Below are 12,800 nucleotides of genomic sequence, written 5' to 3'. Positions count from 1 at the left end.
TCTTTTGTAGTATTTTGGTTTATCACTAATTAATTTATTATTCGTGTTGGTGGAAAAAAAAAAAAAAAAAAACTGAAGATGCTGATCAAGACAAACGACAAGACACCTTTCACCATGCATTTGAAAACAAAGAAACAGTTTCACAAACTAGCGAGCAACCGACGATGAAGGTGCCGACGTGGTAATGATCTTCAGCTAGGCGCGCAATGATCATCACAAGGATGCAAGCAAACAGAAAGAAAGCTAAGTAGAAAAAGAGGTCATTGTGCAATGATGGTTGTCAAGTAAAGAGAAGAGTGCAAGTGTAGACGTGGTAGAAGCCAGCAAGGCACGAGTTGCAAAGTTTGTCAAACAAGAGCATTAGTTTGTTATCTTTCTCATACAACCCAACAAAAAACTGTCCACCTAACAACAAAGTTAAATTATATAGCATATTATTCTGTGTCTTACTTTGTTTGTTATGTTGTAGTTGAAAATAATAATAATATTTTCGGTCAAAATAATAATAATATTTTCAGGTCAAAATAATAATAATAATAATAATAATAATAATAATAATAATAATAATAATAATAATAATAATAATAATAATAATAATTTTAAAGATATGGACCAGATAATACTCAACTCTTCAATCTATTTCGTCAAGATTTATGGGGTAGAGTTTTATTTCGATGGTACCTCAAAAAACGTCAATGTATTCACACACCAACCAGAATCAGAGCCTCCATTTAGTATAGATTCCTTTAATATTCAAACGGCTGGAGATGCTGGTGAGATAGCATTCGTCGCCAAGATGGAATCGCTTCTCATTGGACAATTCGTCATGGTATCGATCAGCTCAAGCATGTCTGTCAAGACTGACTCGATCATCAGAGCATGTTCATCGATTGGTAGTGTCGACATCAATACTCGTACCACAGGTTCATCGCTGTCAATCATTGGATACAAGGGTCAAGCAATGGGAACAGCCACCGAAGGTGCAGGTCAACAGTCGCATCTGTTCAAAGCGTACAGCGTCATGTCCAACTCTCCCAGTATCACACTTACCCAAGCGGACGACTACTCCACCTCACTCACAATCAACAACAGACCGGTCTCTCAAATTTTGCCAGAGGGCGGCGTCCATGTAATGGTCTTCTCACCAGACTTGACCCTATTGAACTCTGTCAGCTTTTACAATTTTCGACCAGACGTAGCCACCATGAATGCCAGGCTTATCGCGCTCCTCAAACAGCAAAGCAAATCGAATGTGATTGCCATCTCTATTACTATGATGTACGGCCTCGAGAATATAGGCCTATCTAAGGAATGCCTCCAATTATTCAAGGACCGATTCGGCAGTAACCGTATCGATAAAATATCCTTGTACAAAAAATGGATTATTGTTTCGGTTGACGGTGTAGCTGCCTGCGAGTATATATCATCTGACGAGCCGGTCACTGCCACCTACCACGCCAATCAATCTGGAATCAACTCTGATTTGCGGATATCAACAGGATATTCCACGTACATTGGTGGCAGAGCAGTAGTTGAGCCTCACAAATATGATTTTTCAATGACCGTACTCTCCGATACCTCAAACTCTTTCACACACTATCGAGTCATGTTAGACGACCGAGTCCACAACCCATCCGAAATTGCTCTATCAGATGTTGCCAACTTTATCCAAAACTCGATTCCCATTGGCAACGTGGTCATTGTGTCAATACAACAACAATTAAACGGTAATACAGACTATCCACCAGCCCTATTGGCAGCGCTGAAAACCTTGGGTGCCAATTTGACAAGTCAAATAGGTTATCACACATCGTATACTTTGATTGGAAGAAAAGGTAGTTCTCCTGGCTCTGTTCCAGAACAGATCAAAAACTATGGTTATGTATCATTGTCTGCATGCTTGTCAAGTAAAATGCTCTGTGTAAACCCTACATTTGAAATCAAAGCAATTGGAAGTGCCGTATGTATAATAATAATAATAATAATAATAATAATAATAATAATAATAATAATAATAATAATAATAATAATAATAATAAATAATAATAATGTACAAATAATACAAATCATATATTTATTTATTTCTATTTATTTCTATTTATTTATAGGCTGGTAATGATGCCAAGTTTTACATTAATTGTCAAGAAATTACATATTCAAATAGTCAATCGCTCAATATGATGGTGGTTGATACAGATGGCGAACCCTTATCTGTAACCTCTTATGATACAACCTCAAGTAGCGGTGATCCAGACTCATTTGTTGCTTATCTCAAAACTATTCCAACGGGATATTTCGTTGCACTCGCTACAAAAGGCAACTGGACAGCCGGTCTTGGAGATGAAGCCAGAGACCTAATCACCACCATGCTTGGAGGAGTCAAGTATGGAACAGTGGCACAAAATGGGTCATCCTATTCCATCATTGGAAAGGTTGGTGCCTCGATTGCACCGGTCCAATCGTTTTTGTTGGCTGGTACCTACCCGGCAGTGTCATCGATTAGACTCCCCTGTCTGTCGCTGATGAGTGAAATCACGCCAGCAGTGAGCTACAACTCAATTCTAGTCAGTGGCACAGATATAAAAGTAAACGGTACAACTGTTCAATCAACTACTACTAGTGGTATCATAGTCTATGCAATTGGTATGTAACAACAATCGATCAAAAGAAAAGAAAAGAAAGGAAGAAAAAAAAAAATAAGATTGATTTTTAATTAATTAATTAAACAATAAACAGACACAAATACTAACTTAACCTTTACTCTTTCCCCTATTAGGTCAAAACATTGTTGCAGGACAGACACTATATGATTTTATCAAATCAATGCCAAACGGAAGGGTTGTCATTTGTCAAACAACAACTACACCAAACGACAGTCAAAAGCTAGCATTGCAAATGATTGGAGGAAGTAAATATGACTTGGCAGTAACCAACAACCCCTCGCCCGTCTACACAATCATTGGCAGAAAAGGATGTTCTCCTGGATCAGCCATGGAACTGTATTCCGAGGGCAACTCAACGATTGGGATGGGATCGGTTGAGCTGAGCGACCCAGTTTTGCTCAAAACCGAAGAGTACCACGATTACTCTGTGTTGTATGCTCAAATATTTGGTGTATCCTATTTCAGCTATTCAATATCTCCTATGTTGTGGGATATGCTAAGGACGTGGAATCCAACCTATGTTCCAATGGACTATAACACTAATATCATCGTTGGAATGATGCAATCCCACACAAAAACTGTCTTTACCAGCGACGAAGATCCCAAAGTCCGAATCAAATCTTTGGTGATCGCTTCCACATCAAAAAATTCGGGCAATCCCATGCACTATGCTGGTGACTCTGGTGCAGCCTTCCACACAGTAATCAGCAATTATCTCACATCCATGTACCAAGGAGAGAAATATCTTCATACTCACGCAGCCATGATCGAATCTAGTCAGGATGTAGTGCGAGTACCCAGCCAATACCCAACATTGAATCGGGTGGTAAGTACTTTGCAAAAACTAAAGGGAGTAGGATGGAAGACAAAACTTGTGCCTGGTGATTTGTTTTTCCTATTCCTCTGGACTCATGGAATAGATCAATCGCCGACTGGACAAACGGGACCAGAACAATACAGCGTGCAGCTCGTCCCAAGTGGCGAATTGGATTTAGCCAACTACAAACCCGATTTGGTAGAGTTTGGACCGATTGCCGATCAAGTGAATGAAATCATCAACATTGGAGTCCACGTGGTTGTCTACATTGCAACTTGCTATTCCGGCAGAGCGATGGATTTTATGACCCCAGATCACATCATCACTTCCACAGGACGAAATACTGAAAACAACAGTCTCGGTGCTATCGATAGTCTCTGTGGCAATCTACCGTTATTCACACCAACATACATCGAAGTGTTCAATAGAATCGTGACAAATACCGGTCTAGAAAGATCAAAAAACGGTGCTGATGCTCCTCTAATGGATCCAATGGGTGCTCGAGCTAATGAGGTATTCCTCGCTCTTCCTCCACCACCCTCCAAAGTCGTTCCACTGCATCTCTGCGATGCATCCGAGTGCTCATTATCCTTTTGCCTCAGAAGATTTGCAACCCAAAAAGACGATCTTGCCATCCCAGCCACTCATCGATGTCAATGTCACAATGTATCTCTGCATCCAGAATGCTCCATCTTTTTGCATAACACCGATATTCGACGTCCAATCATTCATCGTTCACCAAATACTACTACTACTACTGCTACTGCCTCGACAGTCAAAGAGTAGACAAGACAGACAAGATATCAACCCATCTCCTCTCTCCAAAAAAATAATTATCACATCATTGCATCACACATGTACTCTCTCATGTTCACAACACAATCAATAATAATGAATAAATAGGACAAATATTCAAAGAAAGTCTTTTCTAGAATAATTAATTGGTATACGTATTGATCTCGTCGTTGAAGGATGATCACATTTATAAACCAACTTTTCGTTCCATATTATTTGAGATGGTGCTTGAACTATAACTTGTCGCGCGCGCACTCGGACGGTGTCTCTTCAATACATACAAGACCATTATGCATTTAGTGCATGCATGTAGCACTCAGTATGTTCTAGACGAGAAATAGAGTACCGGTTGGTATGTTCATTCACAGCTGATCACGATGTTGTACATTATAAACACCACAACCAAGCAGAGAGTAATTACTTTGAAATACCCATGGTATTTGGAGCCCTATCACTTGGTGATTGCTTATGAAACAAGTACATTCTAAGGCATGTCATTCATTAAATGTGACTGTATAAGCAGAGAATTGGAACACTAATTAACAATACGATGTATATTATAATTAAAAAATAGATTAAGTTAACTCTCGCTCTCTTCATTACCTGAAGCAAAATAAATAATTAAAAAAAATACAAAAATTCAATGTTTGTTTAAAGGGTGAAGATCTTTATTGTTAATAATACACTACTTCGCTAGGACGATAGCTATTGCTGATCAGCAAGACAACAAAGAAGAATAACAAGTAGATAGATAGATAGATAGATAGTAGTAGTAGATATACTAGTAATATATATATAAACAATAATGGATGAGGGTAGGGCTTTACCCGTTGGTAGCCGTGTACAAATTAAAGACAAGCCTGAGCTTGGTACCGGTACAATCAAGTATGTCGGTATGGCAAAGTTTCAAACAGGTAGATGGGTCGGTATCGAATTGGATACCTCGGTTGGAAGAAACGACGGTACTGTACAAGGTGAAAAGTACTTTGATTGTCGTGCAGCACATGGTATCTTTGTCAAACCAAATATGGTCATTGTCATAGAGACTCCTTCTTCTTCCTCTTCCTCATTATCAGATGACATTCCACTTACTATCAGTGATCTGTCGTCATCGATGCCTCCACCATCATCTTCAACACCATCAAGCATGTTACCTCCATCGAGTACATCTCCCCTATCTTCTTCAACAGGTCTCCCCTCTACTTCTACAAGTAAACCGTCTGGTATAAGACCACCATCATCGCTTGGAAAGAGACCATCTATTACTCCAACAACCACTACTACTACCGGAGCTTCATCAGCTGCTGCTGGTAGTGGAATCAGACCACCATCTTCACTTGGAAAGAGACCTTCTGTTACTCCAACTACAACAAATACAACTGCAACTACTACTACTACAACTGCAACAGACTCTGGATTAAAGAAACCAACTTCAGTCTCCTCCAAACCATCGTCATCATCACCAGCTAGTACTTCTCCACCAGCTACATCAACATCACCAGTTCCACCTGTTACTGCTGCTGTTGTTGCACCCGCTCCCGCTGTACCAGCTACTCCTACTCCTGCTCCAACACCAGTGGTAGCTGAAAAGGAGGTATCACCTGTTACTACAACCACAACTACAACTACAACACCAGCACCAGCAGCTGCTACAACCAAAGAATCAAAGATTGCAAGACCATCTGGATTGAAACCACCAACAACAACTACAACTCCAACTCCAACTCCCGTTGTAACAGAGGTAGAAAAACCAAAACCAGTTATAACTACAACACCTACCGCTGCTGCTCCTACACCAAAAGAAGATCAATCCCCATTATCACCATCATCAGATAAAAAGGTACAAAAGGTTGTACAAGGAGAAGATGATGACGAAGATAGCGGTGATGAAGTAGCAGCTCCAGTTATTGCAACACCTCTATCTCCACCAAAACAAAGTGTCCAACAACAACAACAACAACAACAAATCAATGAAAATGTCGAAAAGATGATGCTAGCTATCAATGAATTAACAGAATATAAAACTAAAGCTCAAGGTATATATTTCTTGTACAATTATTTATTATTTTCAAAAATACTAATATATATATATTTTATTTAATTTTAACAGAACAAATATCAGAAGCTCAAAATACAATTAAGGAATTAAAATCTGAAAAGGAAAAAGCAATTAGAGAATATGAAAAACAAATTCAACAAATTGAAAAGACATTAAAGGATAAAGAAAAGGAATATGAATCATCTGTCAAACATCAACAAAAACATGATGTATGTGTATTTGATCAAAAAACATTTTAAAAGAAGAGGAATCTTTTTTGACTCTAATCTTTTTTATTTAGGAATCAATTGAAAAACAATTATCAAGAGTTCAAGTTGAATGGGAAAAGGAAAAGAAGGAATTATTGGAACAAATCTCAACCATTAATGAAAATGTTGAAATGTTAACATTGGATAAGGAATTTGCCGAGGAAAAGGTTGAACTGGCCGAAGGTGAATTGGAAGTGGTTAAAGAGGAATTGGAATTATTAAAGAGTCAAGTGGAAGCACAAGAATTGGAAAGATCGGCTGCTTTGGAAAGCACAGACAGTGGTGATGCGTTAACAAGTGAAAGTGCTGCCGTTCTCAAAGCACAAATCGAGAAACTCAAAGAAACATTGGTCAAGTTGCGTGATGTGACTGTCAATGAGAAACATGAAAATGCAAAGAAATTCAAAGAGATGGAGGCAATGAGCAGACAATTATCAACCACTATTGAAAAGGCCAACAAGTTGGAATCAGTCCTTGCTCAACGTAGCGAAGAGGTTGAGGAGCTCAAGCAAGCTCTCGACGATGCACAGATATCCGATGACTTGGTTGCTGATCTCTCTGAAAAGAATATAGAGTTGAATGAAAAGGTGGTAGAGTTGACCACGACGATTGCCGATCTCGAAGATATGCGTGACTTGGCATCGGAACTCGAAGAGAACCAGGCTGCCGTAGAAAAGGCGTTGCGTTCAGAACTGCATCTCAAGGAGGTAGAGTGTCTCAACATGAATGGACAGCTTGCCAACAGCCAGCTCAAGACCCAAGAGGGTGACCGCACCATCACACAGTTTAGAGAGTTGGTCGGACGTTTGCAGAACCGTCTCGAGGAAATGCGTCGCAAGGAAGAAGAACACGCCGAACAAAGCAACTTGTGGACAATGATTCAGAGAGAGATGGAGAGCAAGAATATCAAGTTGCAACACCAAGTCACCAAGGCAACGTCGATGGAGATTGATCACCAACTTGAAAAGTCGCGTGGAAAGGAAGCAGAGTCACATCTATTGATAGTGTCAGAATTCCTTCCAATGGAATCATTCTCTGCCGACAATGATGCCATCCGTTTATTATTGCTTTTAAAGCGTATCATTCTCAAGAGCGAGTTGATCCAAGGATACTTGTACAAGACATACAAGGTCGAGGAAATACTCAACCTTCAGCAACAAGAAGATGTCAGTCAAGACGACAAACAAAAGCACATTACCCTGGTCAAGCACTCACTTGCCATCATCCATTTGTTGGACAAGTTGTCCATCACAACCACCTGGTTGCAAGAGACAATGCAGAGATGCTCAGTCGACGCATGGATGCGTGCTGGTCGTTCAATTCGCGACTTGGAACAACAAGAACGTGTCATTGACGCGTTGTTACAATTGATCAAGAGTGAACAGTATGGTGCATCATATCCATCAACTGACTTGGAACGTATCATTACCAAACTCGAGACACTACTCAACAATGTATTTGGTGACAAGATCTACAAGAGTGAATGGTCTATTCTACTCCAATTCATGCTCAACATTCAGTATTATATGAATCAACTCATGTTGACTGATATCATCATGGGTGCTGGCTCATCATCTGCTACAACCTTCCTCCCACACGCACGTATGACATCGGTCGTACATGTCTGCAGAAAGGTGATCAAAAACTTGATGTGTCAACCACTTTTGCGTACATCCTCGATTGTACACGACGTTATGCGTCAGAGTCAGGAAACATTGTCCACCATGTTTGTCCAACTCAACAATGGATTGGTGTCGGTCAAGGACGACCCATCTCATTTGCAGGGTATCATTGCCGGTATCGACCAACGTGCTCGTCAATTGGTTGCCGATGGAGATGCTGCCGCTGCCAACAATGCTATTGGCATCGACGACTTTAGCGACTCTCAAGAAGAGGGTTCGATGACTGCCGTTGAAAAGGTGTTCAACCGTATGGACAAGCAGCTCGGCGACATTGTCGAGACCATTCTCGCAGGTGATTTGCAATTGTCGGACAAGGAAAAGTCAGACGTGTTGGCTGCCCCACATCCATGGACTATCCGTGCCGCCCAACTCAAACAGGCACTCAACGAAGTTGGTCAATTGCGTGACTCGCTCTCGGGCAAAGACGCCGAGATGCTCGAGTTTGTCAAGCAGCTGCGTGCTCGTGAAGCAGACCTACTCGAAGAAAAGAGAAAGGAAGAAGCACTAGACAAGCGTATCAAGACACTTCTCAAGAACGAAAACGACTTGACCGAGAGTCTGGCCAAGGAGACACAACAACGTGCCGAGACTGAAACCACCTACAAACAAGCCATCGTCAAACTGCAAAAGGACCGTTCCAACTTTGAGAATGAGTTAAAGCAGCTCCAAATCAGATACATCACACTCGAAAAGGAATCATCCAAAAAGATATCACAATCGTCGTCTGCTGCAGCCGCTGCTGCCCAATTGTCGGGTATTGAAATTCGTCAGGACAACATTGAAACCATTTGTCTGAGAAAGGCAATCCGTCACTTGCGCAATGAAAACCAACGACTCAAAGGTCTCAGATCACTTCAAGAATTGTCTCGTTTGGGTATCTATGACCCTCTGAAACCAACAACTCTTTTGAATCAAAATAATGTCCAAATGAACGAAACGGATGGGGGAAAGGAAGGAGGAAACAAATCAATGTCATTGACAACTGGAAAACACATCAAGTTTAATGAAATTGTAGACTATAGCAAACAAGTCGACAGTTGCATTGGTGAGTTGCTCGAGACGATCGTTGCACCCAAGGTGATCGATCTTGCCAAGGGCTCTAAAAACAATTTACAACTTTTGGAAGAGATTGAAGTCAAGAAACAAAGTCTACGTCACAAGTTTGTCCAAGTCAAGCAGTTGGAGAACAAGATGACCTCGCTCATCAACCAATCGATCAACTCGTCCATTCCACCAGCTGCATCGCCAACCTCTCACCATCACCATCACCATCACCAATTTGGCAAACTTGCCGATTCTTTTGTATCGACCAGAGTTAAAAGTAATATTAGAAATCATAGAATTGGATCGATCACTTTACCAACAACCAGTACTACTACGACAATTGATTCTGCCTCTTCATCCTCCACTTCTATTGCCAATATCACACCATCTTCACACTCTTCTTTACTTTTTGACAAAGAAATTCAAAAGGCACTTTCAATTGATTCTTCCTCTATCACTTCAATACCATTGCCTGTCAATTTAAATGGTTATAAATCATTTAAAGATATTCATTCCATTTTTGCAAATTAACACACAAACAAACCAACAAATGTCATTATATAACAACAACATCAATTAATCAATAAAAGTAATTTATCATATCATATATAATATCATACTACCCCTCCTCTTTCCATCGATTATGATGCATTACATTGCTGTAATTGGATTGGCTATCATTAATACCAAGGTGGGAAAAAGGTATGAATCAAAAAATCTGATTTCTGTGCAACCCTTTTGTGGCTTTGTAAATTAAATTAAATTCAATTTCCATCAAAAGAGCGCAGTGCAAAGATATTACGTTTTGAAATTTCCTTCACATGAATTGTTCACTCTCTGTACACACAACACAAATAAGATATACACATTCAAAATTATCTCTACAAAAGTAAGAAAGATGTGACTGACTTATACCCACCACACCCACACCTACATATCGCTCATAAATCGTTACAGCTCGTGCTATCTTATCTCGTTTATTATTATTACTGTATCCTTCTTCCTTCCTTTTTTTGACCTTTCATGGTTATATACTCCCACACCATCTCTATCTCTACCTCTACATTATCGTGTGGTTGGTTGTTTATTTATTTAATTGACTGAACCAATATTCAATCCCAAATCCAATACATTATATATATGTTGGATAGGGTGTAGCCATTCTATATAGGATAATAAATAATAATAATAATATAAGAGAGTCGTTAAGAATAATAATAATAATAATAACTACTAGTTGGTACACCTGACAAATCATTTTTTTTTATTATTATCATAACTGTAAAGTAGTAAAATAGCTCCACTCTCTCTTCTCTCTCTGTCGCAGACCTAAATTTATATTGTTGTTTTATTATTATTATTATTATTATATTATATATTATATATTTTATTATTATTTGATTCTCCAATTCGGGATCATTAAACATCAAATATTATAATATTATAATTTGTGTAGAACAGCATCAGCAGCGTCATTCGTTCATTATCACAAACAAGCAACAACAACAGAGTGATACATATAATAGTTCACACGAAACTTCTATTCTTCTTTGAATCGTTCATTTTTGAAAATTTAATTTTTTTTTTTTTGTCTTTTGTCTCTCTTCTCGCGAAACACAACCCAACACGCAACACCCTCTGTCTCTCAGCTGCTGAAACACAACTAATCATTTCTCTTTATAGATATCTTCCTCTCTTCAATAGGTTTTATAGTATGATTAATAAATTTTAAATAGTTTGCAACAAGTCATCATCAAACAAGCAAACAAGCAAACAAGCACACTTAGCAATAGCAACAGATCATCAAGCTTTTATCGCCAACACCCTTCTCAAAAAACAACATATCAAAATCACTCCACTTTCAACAGCAGTAGTATTATTTAGTAGCAATAGCATACTTTATTACTTCTCCTCCTCAATACTCTTCTTCTTTATAACATCATCAATTAATAAGCAATAATAATAATAAGACAAGTGCAGACTATTTAAAAGAAAGCATTAATCACAACACAATCATTTTATAAAACCCAAACCCAAATCAACTAGTCCTACTTTCCTGACTTACCATGCTACTACACTCGAAATCAAACAATAATTATAGTATACTAAACAACTTTACATCAAAATTTTGGCGTTAGACCATAGTCAACAATCCTTATTTGTTTATTTCATCAATCAATACATAATCCTGTAATATAATAATAATAATAATAATAACATATCAGAAGCATAGTTAGTTAAAAAGTCCTACAAATATCAACAATAGAACTAGATAGAATCAACGTTTTTTCAAGGTTTTCCAAACAACTACTACAACACATTTATAATAATAATATTTTTTTAAAAAAAAGGCAATCAACCAATCAATCACATAGAAAGAGAAAGAGTACTATAGTCAACATCAACACTATTTACCACACACACAACACTCATCACAACACACTAATAATATCATCAATCAACAATCAATCAATCAATCAATTAATCAATCTTTAAATTCAACATTTCATTTCTTTTATATACTTTTTAATCATCCATTCAAACCTTTATCTTCATCACCTTTTTCCTCTTCTTCTTCTTATTTCTTCATTACACCTGTACAAATTTATTCATTTTTATCTTTTAACTTTACTCATTTCATACTATACCCTTTGCACACATTCATTATAATTATATATATATAACACTATATATATATATAATATCGAAACGACGAGAAAATGATGAAAGCAGCATTGGAAGAATATAACCAAAACCAAGGAGGAAAGGGGTCACATCAACACTATGCCAATCAGGCAGCAACCATGCCACCTCTCAAGTCACCAGACTACAAGATGGATCCGACCAATAGTGCAAATAGAAGAAGAGGTGCTACCATTATAGGAGGTACTAGACCCGACTATTTGAACAGTGGTGGTGGTGCCAGTGACCATGGGGGTGATTACGTAAACGATCATCCAGCCACAAGAGAAGACGAAAGTTATACCTCGCTCAAGATGAAATATCTAACCTCGTTGAATATCACCATTGCCACGCCGCAAAAGGACCAACAAGTGTCTGCCTCTGCACCCATCCCCATTCCCATACCATTCTCTAAAATTGACGATTCAGACGACGAGTCTGACATTGATCCACACAATGACGATGGTGATGACGATACTTTTTACAAGGGAGCCAGTGTGGCCAACATCAAAGGAAATGGATTGGTTGGCATGTCTCTCAACCACCACCATCACGACGCCGGTTCATTCATGGTTGGCACACCTCTACAATCATCTACTTTTGCACCTCCACCTGTTGCCACCAACAATAACAATGGTGAACCCGTCAGAAAGGATTCAAGATCGAAAAAGTTACACAAGTTTATCCCTCCTCACGAGCTTTTGGGAAAAGAAACTGAAGATGATACAATTAATCATTCTTTGCCTGGTAATAATAGAAGAAAGGTTTTTGGTCAATAATAATAAATATAAAACAACATATATATATTAA

The 12,800-nt window shown here is 38.6% G+C and overlaps 4 protein-coding genes across 4 annotated transcripts; 3 read left to right on the top strand and 1 right to left on the bottom strand.

Moving 5' to 3' along the window:
• Window positions 1-221: 221 nt before the first annotated feature.
• DFA_05624 (uncharacterized protein) lies at window positions 222-4,266 on the top strand (the record flags this gene model as incomplete). The annotated part of the gene is made up of 6 exons (XM_004361285.1): window positions 222-247; window positions 291-493; window positions 519-1,882; window positions 2,109-2,643; window positions 2,777-3,095; window positions 3,624-4,266. The coding sequence occupies 6 exons, from the start codon at window positions 222-224 to the stop codon at window positions 4,264-4,266; spliced, it is 3,090 nt and encodes a 1,029-aa protein (XP_004361342.1).
• A 126-nt stretch (window positions 4,267-4,392) lies between these two features.
• Window positions 4,393-4,773, bottom strand: DFA_05623 (uncharacterized protein; the record flags this gene model as incomplete). Its single annotated transcript, XM_004361284.1, has 2 exons — window positions 4,393-4,543; window positions 4,697-4,773. 2 exons carry the CDS (start codon window positions 4,771-4,773, stop codon window positions 4,393-4,395), a joined length of 228 nt encoding a protein of 75 aa, XP_004361341.1.
• Window positions 4,774-5,080: 307 nt separating this feature from the next.
• On the top strand, window positions 5,081-9,839 carry dynA (dynactin 150 kDa subunit; the record flags this gene model as incomplete). Its single annotated transcript, XM_004361283.1, has 3 exons — window positions 5,081-6,311; window positions 6,386-6,543; window positions 6,615-9,839. The coding sequence occupies 3 exons, from the start codon at window positions 5,081-5,083 to the stop codon at window positions 9,837-9,839; spliced, it is 4,614 nt and encodes a 1,537-aa protein (XP_004361340.1).
• A 2,192-nt stretch (window positions 9,840-12,031) lies between these two features.
• DFA_05621 (uncharacterized protein) lies at window positions 12,032-12,769 on the top strand (the record flags this gene model as incomplete). Its single annotated transcript, XM_004361282.1, has 1 exon — window positions 12,032-12,769. One exon carries the CDS (start codon window positions 12,032-12,034, stop codon window positions 12,767-12,769), a length of 738 nt encoding a protein of 245 aa, XP_004361339.1.
• Between the last annotated feature and the right edge of the window lie 31 nt (window positions 12,770-12,800).

This window comes from Cavenderia fasciculata (genome assembly GCF_000203815.1).
Source record: "Cavenderia fasciculata unplaced genomic scaffold Scf_Dfasci-G-o-80e12.f1-5, whole genome shotgun sequence".
In the NCBI taxonomy this organism is placed as follows: domain Eukaryota; phylum Evosea; class Eumycetozoa; order Acytosteliales; family Cavenderiaceae; genus Cavenderia; species Cavenderia fasciculata.
Note: the sequence above shows the minus strand (reverse complement) of the source record. Positions and strands in the feature narration are given on the sequence as shown.